Source organism: Copidosoma floridanum, unplaced genomic scaffold (genome assembly GCF_036245765.1).
Source record: "Copidosoma floridanum isolate Cflo_tuat_1 unplaced genomic scaffold, Cflo_Japanese_pri ptg000031l, whole genome shotgun sequence".
NCBI classification, from domain to species: domain Eukaryota; kingdom Metazoa; phylum Arthropoda; class Insecta; order Hymenoptera; family Encyrtidae; genus Copidosoma; species Copidosoma floridanum.
The window spans coordinates 2,764,404-2,781,726 of NW_028321908.1; the positions used below are offsets into that span (position 1 = coordinate 2,764,404).

General features: G+C 32.4%; 1 protein-coding gene across 2 annotated transcripts in view; it reads left to right on the top strand.

Moving 5' to 3' along the window:
• Positions 1-17,323, top strand: part of Sema2a (Semaphorin 2a) — a 735,635-nt gene that overhangs the window by 552,142 nt on the left and 166,170 nt on the right. For both annotated transcript variants that reach the window (XM_089597226.1, XM_089597227.1), the window contains exon 8: positions 3,194-3,607. In XM_089597226.1, the coding sequence (XP_089453352.1) occupies positions 3,194-3,607 (414 nt within the window). The remainder of the gene's footprint in view (positions 1-3,193; positions 3,608-17,323) is intronic.

The window sequence follows — 17,323 nt, forward strand, 5'->3', positions numbered from 1 at the left end:
CCTATAGAAAAAACAACAGAAATAGTGATGCAAAGTAATGATAAAACAAAACAGATAAAATATTAAAGAGCACGAAATTTAAACTAAAAGAAAAAAAGATATCAAAGTTAATTTATTTAAAAAAGTGAATAATGAAAAAATAGTTTCAAAGTGTAAAACAGATAATGAGATGGAAACGGTAGCAAAAGAATTGTCTGACATAAAAAATGCGAAAGTTGACTTTAAAAGGCATAAAAGTCTATTGCTCAAAATAATAGGAGCGAATATGTCTAATAGTTTGAATAAGAATGAATTACGAAAAAAACTATGTGGAAATAGTAGTATACGGGAAGATAATGTTGAAATTAATCATATTTTTAAATCGAGTGCGCAGGATTTGCAAATGTTATAATAGAAGTGAAAAGAAGTGCATACTTGACTCTGATAAGTGATGGACATGTATACTAGGTGTCATAGATATAAAGTCTTTGATAAGCATCATTTAATGAGATGTAAAAAAGGATGTAGCTATCTTCATGCTATAAATAAATGTGATCATGCACTGAAAAGTGCAAATTATGCTGGAGATCATGAAACTAGTAACTACAATAACTCTGAACATAATGCTGTAAGAGCTCAATAAATTTCTTCAAGCAACAGCGACAGATAAACAATATTAACTCCTAGGTGATATGAATATAAATGGGCTAAACGGTGGGAAGGTAAAAACATTGAAAAGTGTATTTTTCAGGCACAGAAGATTTTATTGTTGAAATATCTCCATTTGGGATCCTTGTTGGATCCTCTAAATTTGCACAAAAATTGTTCATGTGCTTCATTTTATGATCAACAATCAGTGACAAAAAAAATGTTTTTTTCTCTATTTTCAGTAATTTCTCCGATCCTCTTATTTTATAGTATAACATGTGCATATCGAAAGTTGTTCCTTATAAAATTTCCTGAAAAATATGTACTAAAAAAGGTTGCCAACTGACATTGTTAACCTACAAATAGCCTTTAGAAGTTAAAAAAATATTTTTTTTTACTTTTTTTTTACTGAAAAATGACTGCACATGGATGGCTGAAAATTAAGAAAAAAAGCAATTTATATTTACCTTAACATGTTTAAACAATTGTAGCGTCATTGTTTCATTACATTTCCAGTTATTAATGCTAACATTTTTTTTCTTTAACTGTAAATTGCGCCATTTTTTTCAAAAACGGGCTTGACTGGTCAGACCAAGCCAGAAAAATCATAAAAGAAGTGAAAAGTTAATCATTAAATAAACCATCAAACAAGAAAGTGATAGAGAATGTTGAAAGGAAAAGGGACAATCAAATTCTGAAAGACTTAAAAAATTTTAAAGGAGATTATAAACAGAATAACTTAATTTTAAAAAACCGTCGGTTGTACTTCTTGGTTTCATCAATTTTGATTGTAAAAAAAAATAACTGTATTATCTTCCTTCTTACTTTCTTTTGCTTAGTAAAAATAAGTTTTTCTTTACTAGATTTAATATTGCCACTTCAGTTTACAGACATACTCAATGTTTCCTTGTTGGAATGTATTTAGTGTTAGTTTTAAAATTATCATACCAATATAGGTTAGTTCAAGAAAAAATCTTAAAAAGCTGTAAGTTCATTATTATATCTATGTATATTATGTAGTGGAAAAATAAATAAATTTAAACCTGAATTTACAAGTCTTTAATACCGTATTGAGGTAGTTTTAAGGTAGATGACGCTTTGTAGCAGTAAAAAATAAAATTTTCGTGAAAATATGTTGAAAAATTTTTATATATCGCCTAAAGTGAGAAAACACCATTCTTAGAGGAGTATATCTGTTTGTATATATGTGTGCGAGCGCACACATATATTAAGAAATTATAACAGTTATAACAGAAATTAAGAAAGTTATAACAGTTTTTAATGCCCAACAACTGATTTTTCTTATCTACAAGGGTAAAAAATTTCGTAAAAGAAATTTGCCATAGTCAGTTTCGATAGTGAATAAAAATACCTTTATTTACTCTTTCTTATGTTGAAAATAAAAAGTACAATTTTTTTTTTTTTTTGATACAATTTTATATTACTTGTGAAGGAGTAAATGAACAATGTTATGCATAAATTTACTTGCTTATAGAATTTAAATAAAGACTTTATTTAGTGTGGATATTACGGACTTTGGTAATAATTAAAATCAAAAGCAAATTTATGAAATAAAATATGAAATTTAAGAAAAATCATGAATTTGATAGTTAGATCATGAAATAACTGTAGTAAAAATCATCTTAAAATTGTAAGCGTTGCAGATGTTTTTAAACTCATAAGATCTTAAACAATTTAACCAAATTTTAAAAAAAAGTTTTTTTTTAAATAGAAATTTTACCATTTTTAATAACTTATAACGTTAAGAAGACGTAAACAAAAAGAATCTCAAACATTTGTTCGAAATCGAAAGCAGAGTAATACAGCTTACGAAAGCTTTTTACAAGTTTATTAACAGAAGTTTGGTTTCATGTTTTTGATCTTACTCTTTTTTAATATTAGTTTACACTTATTTGTAAAAAAAACATTTCTAAAAAACCTTATTTGGATACAATTTTTGTAACATATTTATCATAATAATAATGGTTAGAGCTCTCCAAAAGTTTTTTTGTAAAGTAATTAAAATCTTAAAGAAAACATTTTACAGAAGCTTATAAAAACTTAAGGCCATAGTTACGTAAGGTTTGTGCGTGAAGCCTATATGGGACAGAGGCTCACCAGTTTACTTCTATACACATACGTACAGCAGATTATTTAGTTACTGACGTAGCTCAAAACGCATTTCTTCAATTTGACTAGTGTAGCTCACACTGAAACAGCTTAGAATTTCGGACGATGTCATCTACTGTAACTACGAAGCATATGTGATTTAGTTTAAGTTGCACAGTGTTCAGGACTAATCCGAAAATTAAAAGATTCAAGATCTTCGATATCTGAGGAACCATGAGTTCATTTACAAAAACCACTGGAAATGATCGATAGGATAAATAAACTTATTATAATAATAATTGTTGAGACAGCTATAGTGCGTTCTATGAATAATGTATGAATGGAATAGTTAGAAATAAAATTGTTGTTTATATTAAATAATTTTATAATATTTGGCATTGTATCGTGTATATTAATATTGAATTTAATGTTTTCAAATAACTAATAATGATTTCAGAGAGTATATATAAAATACCAAATGATAACACGCACTTTTATGGTACTTTTACGACTTCAACAAATGGATTAATTGGTTCAGCGATATGCTCATTCCATATAGATAGCATTCAAGACGCTTTTCGTGGAAAATTTAAGGAACAAGCAACTAGCAGTAGTGCATGGCTCCCGGTTCTGACAAACAAAGTACCAGAACCAAGACCTGGTCAGTGCGTGAATGACACAGAAACTTTACCAGACACTGTCTTAAATTTTATAAGATCCCACCCACTTATGGATTCAGCGGTGTCCCATCAGAATGAAAGGCCAGTCTTCTACAAGCGAGATACTATACTTATTAAACTTGTTGTAGACAAATTACGTATTGATTTCCTTGGTCTTGATCTTGAATTTATAATTTTTTTTGCTGGCTCAAGTAAGTATTATTTATTAATTTTTTTTTATTAGGGCTAAAAATTTTTTTTAAGTCGTTTGTTTTAATAAGTAATGTATAGAATGCTAATTTTAACAATGATCTTTAGTGTTTTTATTTAAAAACTGTATTAACGATTTCCTATACAAAAACCATGAGCTAGAAATTATGTGCAAAATCTACAGCAACATTTAGATTATAGAAAATTGTACTCACAGCTTAAAAACTATTCGCCCTGAAAGAAATTTTTGGGGAAATTCTTCTATTTGCTTATTTTGTTGAGAAGAATAGAAATAACTACTAAAATCAGAGGTTTAAAAAATAGGTTACCAGAGATAATACGATATTGTTCGTCTCTCGATTAAATATTTTGACTCACATAGGACAACTCACTGTTTCGTCCCACCAGAAATTCTGGATAAAGGTATATAATTTACATTAGCATAAAATTAAGCATGTATGTAAAATTTTTTAAATTATTTTTCTTTAATTGTTAGTACTATCATAATTACTACATTAGCTCAAGATGTGTAAGACTGTAGATTGATCACTTAACTTTCATATAAAAATGTGTGCTTAACACTAAAACGCATGAGTGAACTAGGATAAATCATAAAAAACTTTGTTTTAATCTTCTTAATCCTTGAAGTAAATTCTTTTTCTTATCTTTCAAGAAAAAAACCTATCAATACAAGTCTTTTTCCACCTTAATGACAAAGGTTACTACATTTAAAAGGAAGTCTTATACTTCTTTTATCAAGTAAGTTCTGCACTTACCGGTAATTTTAGATTTCATCGCGTGCTGTAGTCCATATTATTCAGTAGTTACTGGTACATCATTGATCATTGAGATACTATTCTTAGTTATATTATACAAAATTAATTTATCACCGTCAAGGTAGAGTAGCACTCAAGCAATGTGCTTGTTTCATGCTTTTTCTCTGATGTTAGATAGTCTAGCTTATTTCATGACTTTAGATGACGATATCTTGTGGTATGATCGTTAGGATTATCCCTGGATTAAGCTTCGTTGTCTTCTTGAACCAGGTAAATACTTGTTGTGCTAGGATTGGCTCGAGATATATTCAGCTTGTCAAATATTCTGTCAACCGAAACCTAATATGTCTATTTTTCTTTAAAACTAGCATTTTCCTGAGCTGCATCTAAATCATAAATAGGATCTTCTAAATTTCTATCTGATTGCTTGCTTCTGACTTATATTTTATTAATTAATCTTCTGGGTCCATTACAGCAGTGGCCCTATTAAAAGTTTTACCAGGTTTGTGTTAGTCTCACATTGTAATTATCGTTGTGTCTCTTGACTTGAGAGGTGTTCGGTCGTTGTGAATTCTAAATTTCTTATATATTGCTATTAAAATATATTTTGATCTTGTTTTTAGCCAAAAAATTGTTGCCAAGATTTCCTTAAACGATAATTGCGGATCATCATGAATCACTTAGAATTTGGTCTTGAGAGCTCCGAGACAGACGATCGTTGGCCCTATGATATCTTTTTTGGTATTTCCGAGTCTTCCTATTAATTATATATTGTTCATGTCTATGATAGATTCTCCTGCAATTGCCCACTTTTGAGTAATACTGATATGCGACCCAGTGTGTATTGGGAACTGCCTTTTGGGTTGTTGTACATCAAAATAAAATAGATCTCTACGCATCTCAGAAATGTGTACTCAGCATACATGATTGAAGATCGTTATCGAGTCAAGGTCTTATTAAATGAAATAACTTGTCTGAAAAACTCAGAAGATTAAACTGGTATTCCATTTTGAAATTAAATAAGTTGCGTGTCATTGCGCGCATTGATAAAATAATTCCAGCCGTTAATCCTTGAAATGTATGGGTCTCAAAATTTTTAAGTAGTATTTTTTTTGGGATACTATCATATTTAATCTGTTTTTTGTGTGACACAGATCACTAAGATCACTGATTTCCCCAGGAAATGTAGATCTTAATTTGGTACATGGCTAGTTTAGGCATAAGATTCTATCATGTTAACTCAGGTAATATTTGTATAAAGTTGGTCGAACGTATTTGTGTTCCTAACATTTCTAGAGTAGCACTTAACAGTTTATCAGAAGAAAGGGGCTCTTGCTGCCCAAGATAAATTTTTGCGTAACAGAAAGATTTGGCAGAGCCTTTAGCTCTCGTTACAAAACACGGCATAACCCTTTTTCTCCGTTGTTTTTTCACGTTTAATTTCTTGATTGCATAGAAATATTTGTAGTTAAATTGCTTCTTTATCAGGATAGCCTATTTCACCATATTTATCACGATCTATTACTTGCAACAGCAAGTTTAGTTTTTATTTCTAGTTTAGGACTATTTTTAAAACTTTAGAGTACCTTTTGTTATAAGGAAGTGAGGCAAGTTGCTGGAACTAGGGCATCGTCCTATAGCCTCTAAACTTCGTTGATTTTTTGTTATAAATCATTCAGTCAACTAGCGTATTCCATTACTGTCTCTTAATTGTGTTAATATTTGTTGCCCATTTCTTCCAGTAGTTAGTGTATTATTCCAGTTGAAATATATTCAGTAATATCAATTGGTACATACAATAGTAATAAGTTCTCATACCTTTTGTCTTTTAAAATCAAATAATTCAAATGTTTTCATGAAAGAATGACGGTAAAATGCTGTGGTTTAAAGAAAATTTATTCTAACAAGCTTAACGCTACTGATAATGCGAAAGCATACGGTAATACCGGTAACCACATGGCATAGTTAAAATTTCTAGTATTTTTTATCTGGGAATGAAACATTTTCAAGGTTTTATTGAAGAAATGACCAGAAAATTTTGAAACTTGAAAAAGTCTTTTACAATGAACTATATTTTTTGATGCTTACTTTAAATGCGTTTTGATGTGCACTTTTAGTGTACAAGAGTAATAAATTAGATTTTGGGGATGGCTGTTCTTGCTTTTTCAATCAATTTACTTCTAACACACTTTGTTTTATTTGGTTGGTCGTAAAGGATCACCATTTCTTTCGATTCATCATATTCCACGAGATACATACACAGAAAGATATTGTTGCCCCTTAATTCAGAAACTATTTGTAAGGTATCTTCAAGGAGAACTGTTTCTGCCATTGTATCTGACAAAAGTGCAGTGGGGTTGGTGGGTTAGTATCACCTGATGTGGGTGGTGATTGACTCTGCTTAATGTTTTCTAGAGAGATAAGTGGTGGTGTAGTCGATAAAGGGTCTTTGATCTGGGGCTTGATTAGCCTACCGTAGTCTTGCGTGTCTAAAATGTACTTCTTAACGTCGTCTTTGTTATCAGTGACTACTGTGGTATTCAAGTGCTCTGTAGCAGACTACAGAAGGTTCTTTTTCATTTTCATATAGATTCTTGTCAACCAGTTTTGTACTTTGAGTGATGGAGGTGGTAAACTGGTGAGAGGAATTTATTAACTCCACCTATTAGTAAAGAGTTTGAGTGTTCTTGGTTGCGAGTGATCAATTTATGGCTTATAAGGGATCTTCCAGTCCTTTGTACAACGTTACTTGTCTAGTTAATTTATATGTAAATCTGTTTTGTAATTGATTACGCTTTCTGTTTTGTTGCTCAGAAGTTTGGTTTTAAGGCATTTTATTAAGCCTATTTATTATTTTCCCTTAATTTTTTCGAAAGACATTTTGTCCAGCTTTCATTGAGTTTATTCATTGAAATTAGAATATTCCACTTAAAAGGAAAGACTGAAAAAAACGTTCAATCGTATATGAATGTCAACTTGACAGGGGTACTGCATGATAAATTTGACAAGGTGAATGTTTCAACTGAAATTTAAGTAACTTTTCTAGGATAGCAGCTAATGTATGCACTAATAGTGCCTCTATCGTATATTGAGCTTATTTGTCGAGTTAACATGTCATCTTTGTCTGATCCAATATATTATACATCGCTCTGCAGCCTCGAAAATTTTCCTATATTACTTTGGGGAGAAGCAGCCTTAATTGTATGACTTTGAGACCTCAATTCGCGCTCAGTAGCCTAGGAGCTGGATCAAACAGTGATTACGGGTATCTTTACAAAAGCGTCACAATTGCCATACAGAAAGTCTTACCAGGATTCTTCTCTATTTTGGTTAGCGTATTTCACTAATTAGGTTTTATCAAGTTTGTTTAGTTTTAAGTGTACGTAACAGGGCTTCCTGCTGAGTTTTTCAACCAGGTAGGGCTAGTCTTTCTATAAGGGTAAAAACCACTCTAAAAACATATAAATAGATAAAATTATAAAACATATTTTTTAGATTGAGATTTTTTTTTTATAATCGTTAAAATACCTTAGAAACTTTAAAAAGAGGTAAAAAGTACGTTGCGTTAATGATTACTGTCTTTAATTTAGATTTAAAGCATGGCTGTGTTTCAATAAAAATCGAAAAATGCCAATATTTTGACATCCTTCAGATGTCCTCTTCTGGTATGAAAATATAAAAATATTTAAAGATAATGTAAGTTAAAACAAATATAACATTAAATTGACAATGAACCATACCAATACAAATGGGAGGATAACACACAATAACATTGCACGAAGTGCGCAAACAAAAATTTGTTTAACATGGCTTGAGGATAATAAAACAAAGCTAAACAACAAAACTGCATATTTGTACATACATAGACAGAAACTTTTTAGGTAAGGTAAATGTAGAAACAGAGGATAAGAAACTTGAGATGTTTAATAAGAGGTAAGGGACCAAAGAGAGAGGATGTGAAGAACATTAGTATAGGATGTAAGACACGTGGAATACACGAAAAATAACATTATGCAGTAGAATTCTGTTATATTACGAACAATAAAAATGATGTTGATATGCTGTAGGAGGTCTAAACTACCGTTGAATAGGCTAAAATTAACGAAATTTTATGAAATCTGAAAGAAGAATTTAACCATTCAATTTAGTAGACTAAACGTACATTTTTTTAAACTATGTTTTTGAATTATGTACAGACTTTATGGGTAATAATGATGCAAATGGGTGCAAACAGCTCTCAAAATTAATAAAATTATACAATTTTTATTTTATATTGAAATTTTATGTATTATTATAAGTAATATTTGGGAATATGTAGAGAAAATTTGACGTTAAATATCTACAATTAGTAAAGTTTTAATGTTGTAGGGGATTAAAACTATCCTCACATAGGCTTCAATAGACAAAACATCGGAAATTTAGTAGAATAAACTTTTTTTGCTTACTTGAGTTTACTAAACGTATACATTGATAAATTATGTTTAGACGACTTACAATACTTAATAATAAATAAACAGAAGTACGAATAAGGTCTCAAGTTTTACGAACAGCTACAGGGTTGTTTAAGTTATCACTCTAATTAAAGTCACAAAAAATAAAAGTAAAAATTTTGTTTGCAAGTGTTTGAACATAAAAATATTTAGCATTGATTACTATAAAAAGAAAAGCAACCTAAGTGATTTGAATTAATTAGGAATTCTTTTCTAAAGTCTCAAAATTATTGAATGAAATGTTAATGTCAACAGAGAGATGCTAACATTTTCTATACGCTTATTTTTAGTGTACATAGTTGTATGTTTCCTACTTTATCAATACATAAAAATATTTAGTATTAGGATTATTCTTCATCAGAGCTAGTAGAATCAGTTTCTGACACACACCATCTACTATCTTTGTTCATGATTTCTTTAGAAATGCTCTCACTTTTATTTCCGCCTCCATTGTTATGGATATTTTCATCATTCAATATATATTTACAAATAAAATTATTGTAATATTTTTTAAATATACATATTTTGTTTGTTTTATCTTAAATATTGCATGTTTTTTAATCATTTTTAATAATTCAAGGAGTACTGTCTCGAATACCAAAGTACAATTTAATCAAATTCAATTTGTTGACACGTTTAATTTGATGCCTATTGGTTAAAACTATTTTATCACCAAACTTACACTTATTATATTTGAGTAAAATATTAATTTAATGTAAATTTTAGATTGCGCAGCATAAAAATGTATAGCATTTACTACATAATTCTTTAAAATTATATGAGAAAAATAATGAATGGAAAAGCAATTGGAGAATATTAAGCTGCAGCATTTGCGGATTATTAAGTTTGCGTAAATCATAAGAACTGTTCAAGATACTGAAGGTCACGTTTTAGTTAGCCAATAAATATTGTACATTTAATTTTAATACAAAATTAAAGTGTTTAGGCAGATTGAAGAAGACTCTAGTCTATAATAAATTTATTGATATTATAATGACCAAAAAGAAGGGTACTTTTGAGACTAACTTACATATTTTTAAAACATTTTTCAGCATCCTTACTTAACTCTTTAGTCTCATGCTGCTTGATATGATTTTTAATGTAATACAACGACATTTTGGGTCACTCATACTAGGTGATCTATAAAATGTATCCTGCAGCTTTGCCCTTCTGCTATTGTGTCAAGCGGATGAAATAAAATTTTTTTGATAAATTTTATGGCATGTTTTTTTGGCATCTTCCGAAAAATTAAATAATGCCAGCTGTATCTTTTCTGTGACTTCACAGCCGTACAACAACTTGTAAACACTTTGGCTCTTACGAACCCACGGGTATTTATCATTGTATAGTTTATATGTTTGTTGGCACAGCTTACTCAACTTCACTAGGTCATTTTTACTGGTCAGTATTACTGGTTCCATGACCATGTCTCACTTAATCAACGTGAACACCAAAGTGCTTATATATTTAGGCTTAAATCATCTTTTTCCTTTTTGTAAAGTTTGTCCAAACTTATAGAAAATGTTTAATACACGTCTACACGACATGCAGCAAAGTTTTAAGCTAGTTTTGTACGCACCACTAAATCAAGCAATACGTTTATGAAATTTAAGACTTTAAGACTCACCAGAAATGTTTAAAAAAATTTCTGCTTCTAAATATCCCAAAAAATGGTAGACTACAATTCCATGGGTAAAAATATTATATAGTCACCCCAACAAAGAGCCTTCATAGCTGAAGAGGATTTTTAGAAGTTTAAGTTATATATACAATTTTCTACTCTCTTTCTTCTACTAAACAAGTTTTCATGATTACAGAGAATGGTTGAGAAATACTCATCAAAGAGTAAACAGTAAACCATTCATCTATTATGTAGCTTAATTTGACTCCTATAAGTAAGTGGTTAATATCATAATCTCAACACTTATAGGCAAATAGAATCATAAAATTATACAAAATGGATAGTTTCTAAAAAACTTTTCTGTGGAGTAGATCCACTAAAACCATCTATACTTCAATTTTAAGGATAAGTATTTATGTAGCTGATAATATTTCGTTTAGTTTTTATACATAAAAGTTGTGATTGGGAGAAATCGATGGTTTTTTCATGTCTTTATATAGTGCCCATAGAAGTTTTCTGTAACCAACCAAACATATAAATAGTTAATAATTTGTTATAAATCATTACCTGAATGGATTTAATTCAATGTCATTTTAGCAGAAGAAAGTAAATTATTATTTTTAATTGAAAGTAGTTGATCGATTAACAGCTTCAAATAAAATACTACGTGCCTTTAATGATATTGATAGAAAATTGAAAAAATCATTAAAATAACATGTAAGATAATGTACTATACCTCCACACTGAAAAAAGTTTTATGTATTCTTGTGCTAACTTGTAGTGATACTTAGTAATCTGCAATGGTTATTTTAATATGAATCACATAGTTTATACCACGAAATTTCTAAGGTTTTGTCTATTGAATCTCATTTGAGGGTAGTTTTGACCCTCTATAACACACGAATATTACTGATTGTACGTAGAATATTATACCAGAAATCTTTAAAAATTTTTAAAATTTACTTATTAATATACATAAAATTTTAAAAGAAACTAATTATTGTATAATCTTATAAGCTTTGAGGTTTTTTCACTTACTTGCGTCATTATGACCCATAGAGCTGGTACATAATTCAGAAAAATATATATTCAGTTTATTGAAATAAATGGTTAAACTTGTCTTTCAGATTTCATGAAGTTTCGTTAATTTAAGCCGATTTAAGGATAGTTTAGACATTTTATGATATACCAACCTAATCCATTGTACTCATTGTAAAATACTTTTTTATCTTTTTCTTAAATTTTTAAGGATTTTAAACGATTATAAAAAAAACTTTCAATAAAAAAATTTTTTTTCCTAATTTTGTCATCTTTGAGAGTGGTGTTTACCACCTTAATCAAAATACTTTAATTTAGAACCTGTGCAACATCAGTAAAATTATACTGATGTAAATAAAAGATTTAGTTTATGAGATTTGAAATCTCGCGCTTTAGGATATTCTCTTATCTATAAGGGCCAATCATAAGCGTGCGCGCGTCTATCAATACACCAATAGACTTTGTTTATACTTACCTTTGTCCAGCAGCTTGCTGCTGCTGCGGTTATCGTTAGTCAGCCTCAAACGCCCTTTCCGGTAAGTCGCCTGCGCTCGTGTTTATAATTTTCACGTGTATCGTTTTATGTAAGATTATTGTAACGAAAACGATTCACAATTTCAATTGACACGTAATTTCTCCGTCTGACTCAAAAATTAGTTCTGCCTTTCTTTATCTTGCATGTCAGCAAGTATTATGACTTGTTAAAGTAGAATTAAAGAGAGAGACTGTTTTTTATAATATACGGCTGAAGTGTTTAAAAGTGTGTTGTGCATTTATTATTGTGTCCTTTTATTACATTCTTTTTTCACGCTCCCCCAAATCCGACGTACGATATAAAAAATATACAGTCCACTATCTTACTGAGTTCGATTTCGAACATGGTCCTTCGAACCGGATGTGGGGAGGTGAAATATAGGTGTAGGACATTTTCCTTTTGTGTAAGACACGTGGTCGTTTTATCGGCCATCTTGGCTTCTTTTCACGTTCTTCTCGGGCGACGAGGCTGACACGGTCAACGCGTCGGCGCGTAGTCCGTACGCACACACACACACTTATAGCCACATCTCTTTCTCTTTTCTTTATTCGTTTGTCGTCGGGTGCGAGCGAGTCCATTGTTTATTTTGGGGACTCACTGCTGCTCGTGCTTTGGTCGTCAACAGCGTGTGCTGCTGCCTGCCTCTGCAGGCTATTGAGACAACACCGCTGCTGCTGCTGGCTCCACGGGTCCTTTCGTCGTCAGCGTGTGCTGCTGCCTGCCTCTGCAGGCTATTGAGACAACACCGCTGCTACTGCTCGTGCTTTGGTCGTCGTCAGCGTGTGCTACAGCCTGCCTCCGCAGGCTATTGATACAACACCACTGCTGCTGCTGGCTCCACGAGTCCTTTCGTCGTCAGCGTGTGCTGCTGCCTGCCTCTGCAGGCTATTGAGACAACACCGCTTCTGCTGCTGGCTTCACGGGTCCTTTCGTCGTCGGCGTGTGCTGCTGCCTGCCTCTGCAGGCTATTGTGACAACACCGCTGCTACTCCTCGAGCTTTGGTCGTCTTCAGTGTATGCTGCTGCCTGTCTCTGCAGGTTATTGTGACAATACCGCTGCTGCTGCTGGCTTCACGGGTCCTTTCGTCGTTAGCGTTTGTGCTGCTTGTCTCAGCAGGCTATAGAGTCAGCACCGCTGCTGTCAAGTCCTGCAGGTCTTTCGAACTCAACATAACTACGAATACTTGGTCCTATTTACACGGTTTATAAAATTGTATATTTTTGGTTTGTAACATCAGTTCCTTATAGTTTTTCGTTTTTTTGTTTACCGATTAACGTTTTTTTGTTTACCGATTAACTTGAATATATTTTTCGCGAACTTAACTTAATGTAAGCACTTGTAAAAATTAAGAACACTACCGTCGTTTGGCGTTATTGTTGAATTAGTTAGCCTTTGTCTGACTCAAGTTTGGCTAAGGTGCACGGTTTGTATTTATTTATTGAATATTTATTACTTGAATTGAAATTTACCTTATCAAAATGGAAAACCTTTATGAGGTACAAGTTAAACTGTTTAACAAAATTAAAGGTTTTTTTACAAACTTTAAGAAACTTGGCCAGGTGAAAATGACTAGGGGTCAGGCTGACTTTAGGCTTCAACAACTCAGAGGTACTTTTGAACAGTTTAAATCCACTCATGATAACATTATGAATAATAAACCTTTACCCACAACTCATGATTATTTTAAAAATGAGTGCTTTGAAGTGGGAGAGAATACCTTTTATTCAGTTCAGGGTGATTTTAACGATTTTTTCAATTCGCTTAATGATCATTCGAATCCAACAGGCACCTTACCTCCTACTAATGCCAATGATAGTTCGTTTCAGAGTTTTTCTTCTTCACCTCCAATAGACTTGCCATTCTTTGATGGTGATTTTGCTAGTTGGGAAAATTTTCGTGATGTTTATAGGGCTATAGTCCATAGGAAGCAAGAATTACCAGCTATTATTAAATATCAACATCTTAGGGCGCATCTAAAGGGTGAAGCTTTAGACCTTATTAAGAATATAATAAGGTCTAAATCAAATATACCCTTGTCTGAAGAGAGTTATATACAGGCCTGGGATACCATAACCCGGTATTATGATAATAAACGTCGTCTCATTAATACGTATACAACTGATATTCTCAGTTGTCAAGCTATGAGAGGCAGTTCTTGCTCTGAAATGAAGCGCATATCTAAGGAGATGATAAGTTCTGTTGATTCCTTGATATCTTTAGAGAGAGCAGTAGGAGATGCTGACATATTTATCGCTCTTGTAGTTAGTAGATTTGATTTTCAAACGAACAAGGATTGGTAAAAAATGTTAGGTAGTAGCAGTGATCCTCCTACTTTAGGTCAACTACGAGACTTCATTTTGGCACAAATCATTACAATAGAATCGTTTTCTTGTAAACCTGTAAATAAGATTGTAAATATTCGCAGAACTACTCCGTTTAAAAATATGGGATCTTCTAGTGGTAAGCCTATATCTGGTGTTACTGCACATCAGACAGTTGTTTCAGATTCCATTGTTTGCCAATTTTGTAATCAAAAACATCATCTTGTCTCTTGTGATTCATTTAAATCACAGGAGTGGAGCGATAAATGGAAATTTCTGAAGTCCCATCGTCTCTGTGGTACTTGTTTTGGTCTCTCTGTGATATGCTGCATTTGAAACCAAGATCAGTTAGTATGACTCTGTCAGGAGTGGGTGGACTGATTTCCATGGACGCTAGTAAATCAGTTGCTTTCAAATTTAGGCCTCATTTTGAGTCTGGTTTTGAGCACTTTGTTAATGCGTTAGTCGTACCAAAAATTTCTTCCTACGAACCACCTCTAGGTAGTCGTTTGGAAAATTTAGATTATGGGAAGGATGTAATTCTAACAGATCCAGAATTTTACAGTTTAGATAAAATTGATATTTTGGTAGATGCATCTGTCTATGCAATTATTATCGGTCAGGAAGTTCGCAAATTAGCCCCTGACTACCCAATTGCCTCTGCTTCGCAAATTGGTTGATTGTTATCGGGTCAGATGCCCTTTGGTTCAGGATCCAACTTGTCACAAAAATCAAATATTATGGTTTCAGGGCCCTAAGATTCTTCATGAACTACACCCTAACTATCCAGAGTTTGGAGTAGAAATGATTGCCCCAACCTCTATAAATGTAAATAGTTCAATGCCTTCTGTAAATAGTCTTGTAAATAGTTCTGAGTCTTTTTATGTGACTCTATTAACTCGTTGTTCCAAGTGGGAACGGTTGCTAAGAGTAACAGCATATTGCCTTCGTTTTACATACCGTTGTTTACATAAAGTTAAACAAAGGAATTCATATTAACCATAGCTGGAAATCTTAAGCATCCTTTACAGGCTAGTTTGAAGTTTATTGACTTGTTTTCTTTTATTGAAGTTGACTCGATTCACCTTTCAACATCAGAAATTGATTGTGCTAGACTGTGTCTAGTTTATCAGCATCAACAATGTCACTTTTCCGCTGAGTTCAAGGTACTAACTTAAAATCAAGATCGTAGTTTAGAAGATAGCTTACCACTACTTCGATCTATCCGTTTGCTTAATCTTACGCCGTTTATAAACTGCGGATTGATAAGAGTTGGGGGTAGATTAAGTAGAGCCTTACTTGATGATGATGCCAAACATTCCTTGATACTAACAGATAGAGATCAGTTGACATTTATGCTCATTAACTATTATCACAGATTAACTTTACATAGTGGAGTGCAGTTGACGATTATTACACTCCGTCAAACGTACTGGATTGTAAGTGGTAGACGGACTGTAAGAGCTGAGCTTACTCGTTGCATCACTTGTAAAAGATATAAGTCTAAATCACAAACTCAGTTAATGGACGACTTGCCTTGTTCTCGTGTAACTCAGAGTCCTCCTTTTCAAAAATCAGGGATCGATTATGCTGGCCCCTTTCCAATACGCTAGTCAAAACACAAGGGTAAAGGAACTTTCAAGGGTTACATTGCAGTTTTTATCTGCATGTCAACTCGTGTACATCTTAAAGTTGTGGAGGATTATACAAAGGAGGCCTTTATAGCTGCCTTTCACAGATTTATGTCTAGACGTGGCCACTGCACAGATTTATTCAGTGATCATGACACGAATTTCATCGGTGCTGATACTGAGTTGAAAAGAATGTTGGTAGAACGTAGTCGTGACCCTAATTTTGCCTATGAATTAGGTAAATCAGGTACACAGTGGCACTTTATTCCTGCTTCTGCTCGACATTTTGGGGCTTTGTGGAAATCAGCAGTCAGATCCACTAAACATCATTTGAAGCGTGTAGTCAGCGATCAGATTTTGACAGTAGTCGAATCTTCTACTTTATTGTGTAGAATAGAGGCATGCCTCAACTCTCGGCCCTTGGCTCGCCTTAATGATGATTCCTCTGAGCTTAATCCTCTTACTCCTGCTCATTTTTTGATCATGAGGTCTTCATTTCTTGTGCCAGAGCCCGATATTTCTACTGAAAAGGTATCGCCACTTAAACGCTAGAAGCTAGTGACACAATCTCTCCAAGTCTTCTGGAAAATGTGGTCACTTGAATACCTTTCTACTTTACAAAGACGTTGCAAGTGGTTGAATCCTCAACGTTCGGTTAAGCCTGGTGATCTCGTGCTCATAAAAAACGAGTCTTCTCCACCTGGTAAATGGCCTTTAGGCATGGTTGTTGAAGTCTATGAGCATGCCGAGTCTCTCGTCAGAGTCACCAAGATTAGAATCGTTTGATATAGTTTTGTAAGGCCAATACACAAACTAATATTATTGCGTACCGTATCTGAGCTTGAGTCAGGACACAATAATAATTAGTCTTATTTAGATCAATTTATTTTCTTTCACTTACTATTATAATTATCAAATTTCATATCTAAAAGTTACAAACCTTGCGAAAATATATATAAAATTATCAGTAATTTGTTTATTATGTTTTTTTAATTTTATTTTTCGAATTATTTGCTATTGTACGTAGAAAGCGTTCCACTGCTTTATTCACACGGTACTTAATTGTATATTATTCCATCCGCCTGTCCATCAACCTTGGGACTATGTAAAACATCAGGATTACTGATTGTTACCGGCTGAATGTCATTATATTAAAAAAAAAAACTTTCATTATTTAGAATTTTTGTAAGTGGAATGCGATCCACCCTTTTGTCCTTCTAAGACTTGTTATTGATATAGATTCGTTACACTTCTGTCTATCAACCTTGGAACTATATGCAACATCAGTAAAATTATACTGATGTA